Source organism: Zosterops lateralis (assembly GCF_965231275.1).
Source record: "Zosterops lateralis genome assembly, chromosome: 4".
Taxonomy (NCBI): Eukaryota; Metazoa; Chordata; class Aves; order Passeriformes; family Zosteropidae; genus Zosterops; species Zosterops lateralis.
In genome coordinates this window covers 59,863,321-59,873,520 of record NC_139765.1, presented here as the reverse complement: position 1 = coordinate 59,873,520, position 10,200 = coordinate 59,863,321, and the positions used below count along the sequence as shown (strand labels likewise).

The 10,200-nt window shown below is 43.4% G+C and overlaps 1 protein-coding gene across 2 annotated transcripts; it reads left to right on the top strand.

The window, feature by feature from the left end:
• The first annotated feature begins 331 nt into the window (after nucleotides 1-331).
• CBLL1 (Cbl proto-oncogene like 1) lies at nucleotides 332-8,681 on the top strand. Of its 2 annotated transcripts, none has more exons than XM_083859283.1 (6): nucleotides 332-370; nucleotides 2,899-3,066; nucleotides 3,415-3,512; nucleotides 3,753-3,836; nucleotides 4,619-4,692; nucleotides 5,231-8,681. In XM_083859283.1, exons 1-6 carry the CDS (start codon nucleotides 358-360, stop codon nucleotides 6,270-6,272), a joined length of 1,479 nt encoding a protein of 492 aa, XP_083715409.1. In that variant the 5' UTR covers nucleotides 332-357; the 3' UTR covers nucleotides 6,273-8,681. The 2 variants fall into 2 exon arrangements, with proteins under 2 accessions (XP_083715409.1, XP_083715408.1); XM_083859282.1 differs by having other exon boundaries at nucleotides 3,412-3,512.
• The last annotated feature ends 1,519 nt before the right edge of the window (nucleotides 8,682-10,200 follow it).

Genomic DNA, 10,200 nt, shown 5'->3' with positions numbered 1-10,200 from the left:
AAACTCCGCGGCCCCGCTCATGTTTTCACTCCACCCGTCCCTCCAGAACCAAAGGGGGATGTCTCCCAATCCCAGCCAGTCAGTGTGCACCGCGGGGCCGCCGCATTCCCCTCCCGGCGCGGTGTGAGGCGGCCCCGCTTTCCCGTTCCGCTCCGGCCGCGGTGTGAGGCGGCCCCGCTTCCCCCGTTCCCCTCCTGGCGCGGTGTGGGGCGGCCCCGGTTTCCCCGTTCCCCTCCCGGTCCGGGCCGGAGCGCTGTGCCGGGACACCCCGATGGCGGCCCCGCCGTCCCCGCCCCGCCCCCGCCGCCGCCGCTTCCGGCCGCGCCCTTCCGCTCCCAGAGCGCCCCGCGCCGCATCATGGACCACAATGGTGAGCAGGGGGAGGCCGGGGACTCCTCCGTGCCCGGCTCGCCGGGCCCGCGCCCGCCGCCGGACGGGGAGCGGCCCAGCGGGGCCAGCGGGCGCGGGGCGGCGCGGGGGCGGCGGCGGCGGGCCCGAGGCGGCCCCCGGGAGCGCCGGCGGGGCTCGGGGCGCGGCGGGGCCTGCTCCCTGCCCTGCCCTGCCCGGGCCGGCGCGGCGGCCCCGCTGCCACCCTGGGCTCGGCGGCGCCCGGCGCTGCCCCCGCCCCGAGGGCGCTGGGCCGGGCTGAGGGGCCGCGGCCGGAGGGACGCCCCGAACCGGGCGGAGCGGAGCGGAGCGCAGCGGCGGGCGCTGAGTGCCCCGGCAGGGCCGGGGGGCCCGGGCCCGGAGCACCGGATGCCGCCTGTGGCCTCCCGGAGGTGGGGCAGGGACTTCGTTTGCCCGCGGCGTTTCCCGGCATCGGTGCCCGTAATGTGTTTCCTGATTCCGTGGTTGTGGCCCGAGAGGAAACTTCTTCGTGTGCTTAAATTTGATTTCGCTGTTTAAATGTCGTTCGCCGATGGGCGCGCTGGCGTAGCTGTGATCCGTTGCTGGTTAATGCGCTGGCGTAGTGCAGTGAATAAATGAATGGACGTGGGCTTTTTGCTAGGGTGGGTTTGGAGGTTTTTTTCCTTTCCCTTAAAAAAGATTGCGTTATGACTCTATCTGTTTAAAGTATTTGAGCTGTGTTTGTGAATTTTAATAAAGCTTGAAATGCAGAAATAAAACTTAAGTTGATGAAGGTGACAGTAGATTGCATCACGTCCAATTAGAGCTTCTTGAAGTAGTCTTAACAAGTTTGCTATGTTTGTCGTATTTTTTTCTGGACATAATCCTGCAAGTTGTTTTCATGCAAACAGGAATTTATTATCCTTCCGTGAAGCATGAGTGACTAATAAACTTGCTAGTTTGGGTTAGTTGGGCAGGTAACTCATGTAAATATTCCTGGTGTGAAAGGGTATAAGGAGGAAAAGGTGACAGAACGTATTGGCAGTTTGGTGGACTAGCTACTACATAAGTTTTTGATTTTTAAAATTTGTTTTAATTATTCCTATTTGCAAATGGACTGAGTTGCTGCAGAGACAGTTTGTGGTTTGGTGCTGTGGTTTTGTGTATCCTGGTAGAAAACAGAATTTGCCAACACATGGAAAACAAGCAGCTTTGCCTCTGATGTCTTGGTCCAGCACTCCCTGGGGAAGCCTGATGACATACTTGAGTGTTTGCAGGATCATCTGGACAGCCAAAAGAAATAAAAACGAGCTTTATCACTTTTGCCTTTTTGTATATTGCCTTTTAGAGTGAAACTCTTAACCATAGTGCTAAGAGGAGTTTGATCTATCTGAGGAAATTGAGGGCTTTTGATTTGGAGGTACAGGACTGTCAGGGCACAGTCCCAGTTTGAAACTGACACATTTCCTAGCTTTGGTGGTAGCTGCTGAAAAACAAAGCAATCCCGTTTTTTCTTCTACTTGTTGCATTGTGTGTGGTGGTTACAGGTTTTGAGAGACAGTAGTTGGTGAGGCATTGTGCAGAATTACACAAATGGACTCTAATTTCAGTGTCTGTGCTCCTGCACTGCAATCCTTTGGGTCATTCCAGGGCTGCAGTGCCGTACCCTGCGGAACCACAGGGCTGTAACTGCTCGAGGCTCACCCCTTCCAGCCTGCGCGTGCTCTGTGGCATTTTCAGCTAAAATCCCAGTGGGCTGGGAAGATTAGTGAAGGACATACCTTCATTTTTGTGTGAATGAGATGCTGTGTGGTGGTGTCAGATAAACTCGCTGGAGGTTGAGGGAGTTATGTCTCCTCACTGGTGTTGCTTGTTGCATTACCTGGTCTGTGTTACCTCTTGGAGCCTGTACCTGCTGATGCATGCATCAGGCTATTTCTTGCTTTATTTGTCCTGGTACTTAGATTTATATCTGGTTAAGGAGAATTTTGAATGTAGCCAGGAACAATAATTTTCCATTTAGGAAGGATACAACTACATATTCCTAAGTAGCCATACTTTTGTGATACTTTATAATAAACTTCTAAGTGATACATCACGATGTTGAGTTAATATGTAAACTAGTTTCCTTCCTACTTGAATAAAAATATACATAAAGAGTAAAAATTATCTTCTCACTTAAGAAATTCTGTGTAGTCAAGGTTGTACAAGGTACTGACTCTCCAGTGCTCTTCACTGTGAAGAGCTATAAGGTTAATGTTTCTGTTGTGGAAAAATGTGTGACTGGCTAGGTTATTTAAATAGCTTTATTTTTAAGCTAGATTTCCTAAAACAGTTGCTGTTCCCAATACAGCATTGTGACTTGACATCTGGAATAAATTGTATGTGAAGATACCTTTGTTCTAGTGATTAAATTTTGACATGTTGTATGAGTCTTAAGCAAGCTTTGAAAATTATTTTTCTTAAAACTTTTCTGTTAATATTTAGCCTCTTTAGAGACTATTAGATAAGTAAAAAATTAGATAAGTTTGTTTTTATTTTCTTTCACAGACAATGATTTACAAGGAACAAATAGTTCAGGATCATTGGGTGGTCTTGATGTCCGTAGAAGAATCCCCATAAAGCTTATTTCAAAACAGACCAATAAAACCAAACCTGCACCTCGAACTCCAAGAACTATGAACAGGATGCCTTCAAAGACACAAACTGGTGATGAAGGTAAATTCATATAAATTCCCTTTAGTAGGGAAGTGTATTATTCTACAGCATTATTTGAGACTTTACTCAGAGACTTAAGAGTCCAGAGTTCTGTCTAAATCCAAAACAAGTTTCAAATCTCCAAGAACTGCTGCACTGTTGGGCTTCAGTAGTGCCTGTTTCCAAACTGGGCTCTCTTACTGTTTTGGCTCTACCTTTCTGTAGAGTGGGCTCAGCAGGCTGGAAGTGCTGTGGCATTATTTGATGATTTCATTATAAATGGCCCATGTTCTGAAAAGCAGCTGGTGTCAATTAAGGAAGTGTTGTGGTTGGCTTGTGTCTTTCTTCTCTTTCTCCTTTCCACAGAAGAATTTGATTATAACAAAGAGGAGCGATACGAATGTAAAGGAGGTGAAATGTTTGGCAATCAGAGGAGATTTCCTGGACCCATTTTTTGGGATTATAAGGTAAAGTCATGAATCTTTGCCTGTGTTTCATTCCAAGCTGTAAGTAGTCCTGGTAGATACTTTGTTAATTAAAAGTTTTTCAGTTATTTTTGTCTGACCAAAAATACACCCTCAGCTTTCTCCTGTTTGTGGCGTTCTTACTTCCTTTTCAACTAATTCCAGAATAATGGGTATAATGATTGAAATGAGATGCTTTAGTGATGTTGGGGTTTGTTTTCTCACCCCTTCTCTGTCCTACAGATAAACTTGCTGGGGGAAAAGGATGATACACCAGTCCATTTCTGTGATAAGTGTGGATTGCCCATCAAAATGTATGGACGCATGGTGAGTGAAATTACCAGTGGAAGATGCAGCCATGGTTTCCCTTTTGATAAAATTAGGTTTTACTGTATCTGTATGAGGCTTCTAGAGATTACTGATTTCAACAGGCATCTGAATAAACAGCAGGCTAGTATGAGGATGGACCTGGAGGCCCTCACTGCTCAAGTGTTTTTGTTCCATCTGTCTGACTGATTCTCTTTTACCCCCTGATTCAATAAAATAAGCCTGCAAATGTTAAACAAAAAACAGGACACCATCATGAAGGAAAAAACCTTCTGGGGTTTAGACCTTGCACTACATAGGTTTGAATATAAGCTTTTTATCTCAATTGAAAACATGCAGTGAAGTTAGAAAATACTGTTCACTTTCATGTACCTTTAAAAATCCCTGAGATTAATTTAGATTTTTAAGTGTGATGTAACAGGCTTCAGCATCTGACTTAATGACAGTTAATGCTTTTAAAACTTTCCTTCCTTGCCAGCAAGACAAATGTAATCAGATTGCTTATGCAGCTTTTGTGAAAGTTCAGTGTTGGTAATAGTGCAAGACTCAAACTTCTGCCAGTGTTTTTTACCAACGCTTAACTCCAGACAAACACAGCATAAACTGTTCTAGAAGGTTTCTGTGCGAAGATGCTGTAAATTGTTAACCACTGCTATGCTTGTTCACCTCATAGGTAACTTAGTTACTTTATTATAAACTATGTACTGGAGGGAGGAACTGTATTCTGCAAAATGACATAGATATTTATACACGATGTCTTAACAGCAATTTTTTATCTCTAGATACCTTGCAAGCATGTTTTCTGCTATGACTGTGCTATACTACATGAGAAAAAGGGAGACAAGATGTGTCCAGGGTAGGTTATCTCAAGATTTGTTATTAAAGGAAATGTAAGAAAGTAACTTATATCTTATATATCTATAACAAATATCTTATTTCAGATACTCTGTTAACATGGCTCTTATGTATGTACATTTACCAGAGGCAGTAGAGTACTCTGAACTTTCTAGTTCCTATTCCATATTTTGGGATTGTAAGAGATCAGTGTTTACTTCATTGTTTTTGGGTAGATAACCTGTTATTGCTCTAATTTGAAAAGGAATTAATAGCAGTTTGATTTACTTGGTGAAAATAAATGTTATGACTTAATGCACAGAAGAAATTTGTGTGAGAGATGCTACTTAAAAAATTCTATGTCATGAAATTTTAACCTTTTTTCATAGTTAAATTTTGAAATTTAAAAACTAGGTAAACTTCAAAATCATTGAAAAGTTTCTTTCATTGCTACAGTGGGGCAAAATTGTCAGTTCTAATTTATCTAATTATGTTAACAAGGGAGAATGCATGTTGAGCTCTCCGTGATGATAATGAATCAATATTCTCTTTTTATTCAGCTGTAACGAGCCTGTGCAGCGAATTGAGCAATGTGTACGAGGGTCTCTCTTCATGTGTAGCATTGTTCAAGGATGCAAGAGAACTTACCTGTCACAGAGGGACTTACAGGCTCACATCAACCACCGTCACATGAGAGCTGGGAAGCCTGTTACTCGTCCTCCCATTGAACCTGTGCACCCTCCTATTGCCCCACCTCCGGCCGAGATTCCCGAGCGTTTCATAATGCCCCCCGAGAAACACCACCTGAGCCACATTCCGCCAAAGCAGCACATCATGATGCCCCCGCCTCCTCTGCAGCACGTGCCCCACGAGCACTACAACCAGCCCCACGAAGACATCCGTGCTCCTCCCGCAGAGATGTCCATGGCTCCGCCGCCGCCCCGCCCGGTCAGTCAGGACACCTTCCGCATCTCCACGAGGAAACACAGCAACTTAATAACTGTCCCCATCCAGGATGATTCCAATTCCGGCGCTCGAGAACCGCCTCCGCCGGCGCCCGCGCCCGCCCACCATCATCCCGAGTACCAGGGCCAGCCGGTGGTGTCCCACCCCCACCACATAATGCCTCCCCAGCAGCACTACGCGCCGCCCCCGCCGCCGCCGCCGCCCATCAGCCACCCGCTGCAGCACCCCCCGCAGGCGGCGGGCACCCCGCACATGGTGTACAGCCAGGCTCCTCCGCCCCCCATGACCTCGGCCCCGCCGCCCATAACGCCCCCGCCCGGACACATCATTGCCCAGATGCCGCCCTACATGAACCACCCTCCTCCGGGACCTCCCCCTCCTCAGCACGGGGGCCCGCCCGTAAATGTCAGCGCGCCCCCTCCCCATCACTATAATCCCAACTCTTTGCCACAGTTCAGTGAAGATCAAGGAACTCTTAGTCCCCCTTTCACACAGCCTGGGGGAATGAGTCCAGGGATATGGCCAGCTCCAAGAGGGCCACCTCCACCTCCGAGGATGCAAGGGCCTCCTGCTCAGGCCCCCCTTCCTGGACCACATCACCCTGATCAAGCCAGATACAGACCCTATTACCAATGATACGAGCAACTATATAAATAGAGAATGCCATGAAGAGAATAAAATTAAATACAGAAGCCTTTTAATTAATTGTTTTGGGGTTATTTTGTTGTGGTTTTTTAAGAATACTGTCATTTTGACTGTAAGACATTTTGAGGTTTGAATCTTAAATGATTTTTAAGCCTTGGCCGTAGGACTCTTAACTTCAAATACTCTGTAGTGCTAAAATAAGTGGCTTAGTAGACCACAGTTGCATTTTAACAGAACTTCTGTTGCTAGTGTGGCTAAATTGTCCTAAGATGATCACTTGTAATATTATTTCCTGGAGAAGATGAACACGTGTTGTACCATTCTGAATATTGTTTTTGTTAAATACAGTGTTTTTGTTAACCTGTGTACAATAATTAAATTGAAATATGGTTGTAAATGTGGTGAGTTTTTATATGAAGTTAACATACATGTAGTTCTGGGACACCATTTCAACACGTATACCTTCCAAACAGCAGTGTAGTGAAATATTAAAGGAACTTTAATATTTCTCCTACTGCCATTTACCATTACTCATAAGGATTTCAGGCTGTAATGAATTCTTGACACTAAACATCAGACGTGCAGAATTCTGCTTTTACCACATTCCAGCTTTTCTGGTTTTTTCTTTATGCATCAAAATGAATCTATCAAAGATATGGCTTTGGACATAACATGAGACCATGTGTTGTGGGGTTTTTTTTGTTTGGGTTTTTGGAGTTTGTTTTAAAGGTAGTTTTGATTCAGAAGGTTCTGTTTACATGTAAGCTGCTCAATGGAGTTGAATTCAAACTGCTGTGTTTACCTATGGCTGTGTTTGTGTGGAAGTGGCTGTGAACTGGCTTGCCATGTCCATGAAAAGCAGCTTCTTTTAGGTAGGGAAGTCGTGTTTGCCTCTCTCACTTTATATAATGTGTACAGTAGGAAAACTTCCCATTTGGATAATAAGAGAGAAGTGGTCTGAAATCCCATGTATAGAAATAAAAAGGTACACATTATTTATCTGTTTTGATTTTGTGATTCAGGTTTAATTGAACAGTCTAGGTGTTTTGCTTTTCTCAAAAACTAGCAATATAGGCAGGCTTTTAGGTCTGCTTTTGTCAAGAATTTATGTTTTATAAGAATACTTTTAAAGAGAAACATAATATAAAATGAGAAGGTTCCTTTTTAGTGCAGCTGGTAGCAGAAGCAGACACTAACAAGACAGTACTGTCTGTTGGTTGGAGTCTTGTCTTTGCTTGTCTTTGCATTTCTGATCAGTATTTGCACTGAGCCATTGTTTTTTTCCAAATGCCACGTTTCTGGCAGTGGTGCTTTTAGATGAAGTCCTTTGGGATTTTTCTAAAGTTTGTAGTTTCCTACTGTTCTCAAATAATCTGAGCCATCTTAAAACCTCAGTGTTACTTTTTATTTTGTAAACATTCTTTTCCAGAATCATAAATGTTAAATTTATGAAAGAGCTGTGACAGTGCAACATTCCAAATTTTGTATTTTTATGTCTAAACTTCATATTTTTAATTTGTCGAGCAAGGGCTCTTTAGATTTATTCTGTTCTTGACTGCCATTGATTTCCTTGTGACCACAGCCAAATCTTTTAGACTGCCTTTCAAGGAAATACTTCTTTAGAGATGGAATACAAATAAATTCTGGGGTATGCAAATGGCCAGTAAGTGTCAACTGCTTGAAAATCTGCTTAGCTGTAACATACTTCTTTCTAAGAGAGAGTTATTTGGTTTGGTTGCTCTGAAAACTAAGTAATTTTAAATAAAATACAGTGGTGAAGAAAAAGAGGCTGATTGTGATAGTGTGCTGTGAAATGGGTGGGTTGAAAATTTACTGCTTCTATACGTGTGAAGGCAAAAATGGCTCTGCCAGCATTCTTTTCTTTCAGTAACTAACAAACACATGAGAAACTTTTGAGGACCCCTTCTGTCACGGTGAAGTTGACTGGGAGGAGACACATTTATGTTACAGCACATGACTTCATCTGGGAGGAAATCTGCACCTCTGGTTCTTGTCCTTTGACTCTGCCAAGCCAAGCTGGGGCCCGACACAGCTGTGAGGGCTCCAGGTGCCAGCTCACTGTGCTCGGACATGCACGGCTTCCCAAGGGAGGGCTGTGCAGCCACTGCACCAGTGCTCTGTGTTTGGGAAAATGGGACATTCTGGAATGAGCTACTACCTGTCAGTCACAGGTGATGAGGAAATGAGGCAACTCTTCCCGTTGTGCTGCACGTTTGAAGTAAGTCAGGTTGCCAACTTTGGTTACATTGTCTCCCATCTCTTGACCCAGATGAAGAATTCAAAATATTTCTGTGTCCAGAGCTATTCTTGAAGTTACTGTTAAAGTGCTTTCCTGAAAATGCTGAGGCAGATAAATGGATTAAGGGAAAACAGCAGTTTCTGCTCTATCAAGAAGCACAAAAGATGAATGTATCTCTGTCATTGTCAGTGTAGGTAGACAGTGCGTGAGAACTTTTTTCTCTGTATTTGCAACAATGGTGACATATCATATGGACAATGATGTATTTCCCAAAAAATCTGGAATCCCTTGAGATGATTAGTGCCATGGACTGAAAGTCTGTGATAGAGATCTTAACTGAAAAGTTATCCTATATAGGCAGGTCTTGGACTTGGGTCAAATTTCTATGTAGTCTTGTAAAAAGGAGACTTAATATATTTTTTTAATTATTAAATCTGGATTAGATTATATATATAAATCTATTACCTATGTAACTAAGGGCACTGTCGATGTTTTCATATTTACAAAGTTTAAAAATGATTTGTCCAGTGAAACCCTGTGTTAACTGTCTTTTTAATTTGTTTATGAGTTTGGTGTATGTTTTAGGGTGTTTTTTTCCTTGATTTGTTGGTTGGGTTGGTTTGGGTTTTTTTTAAATATCTGGTATTTTTACTGAGAAGTTACAGAATTCATGTGTTGTATTTAATTGTGTAATTGACAGTGTTAGAAATGGCGAGCTGTGATTTCTTTGGGTTCCTTCTTACTGTAAAGACAAACATTTTAATTTAATTAATTGTTTATTTTGAATAAATGTCTGTCTGTGGCAGTGATCTTCCCAAAGCATTGCCAAGCAGACCTCAGGTTTTAAAGAGAACTCTGACATTGAAATTTGTCAGCCATTGCAAGTTCCTCTAACAATTTCACACAAGCAATGAAAAACAGTTTGATGATGGTTTGTGTTCACCGTGGAAAGAATTAAAGGGCACCAGCAGGTGGCCTGAAAACCTCTGTGCTTTAGATGTTTGTCTCCTTACACTTTATCCTTGATTCCATCTCTGACTTGGCTTAAAGAGTTGCCTGCAGCCATGCATACTTTATAACCACGGGGCCGGTTGTGTGAACTATACTTTCTGTTTGTGGTGGTTTTTTTTAAATGCTTTTAACATAACAACTGGTTACCTACTTGTGATATCATATTTTTCATGCCTTAAAAAAAACCCCTGTGAAATACTTTTTTTTAGAACTGATCCAAGAGAATTATAAAATCTTACTGGATGAATTTTCCACTTCTTTTCACTTTCTGCTCTCAAAGACTGTCAAAAGCTGTTTGTTAAAAACTGAAGTGGAAGTCACTCCACTATTACCTAACTCCACTTTCAAATTTGCACACATAGCAAGACAGAAAAACTGTCTTCCTCTTAGTGGAAGTCAGGTGTTCTCAAAAACACATTTGTGGATATGCTTTCCCTGTGGATCAAGTCTGAGCACACCTCGCTCTTCTTAAACTGTTTTCTGCTCTGTAAAACTTGTGTCTGGTATTGAGTTGTTTCTCTCTGTGTGCATTGCTGGGCTGCTGACAAAAGCAGGCACAGGTTCACAGCAGAAGGTCAAGCCTGGGAAACTGGAGGAGCACAGTGGATTTGGAGCTGCAATGGAATATTGAATGTATGGGAAATAAGT

Excerpts from the sequence above, each read along its gene's own strand:
- CBLL1 (XM_083859282.1), top strand. Across the intron at positions 3,067-3,411 it reads GACACAAACTGGTGATGAAG|AAGAATTTGATTATAACAAA; the intron begins GTAAATTCATAT and ends TCCTTTCCACAG. Across the intron at positions 3,837-4,618 it reads TCAAAATGTATGGACGCATG|ATACCTTGCAAGCATGTTTT; the intron begins GTGAGTGAAATT and ends TTTTATCTCTAG.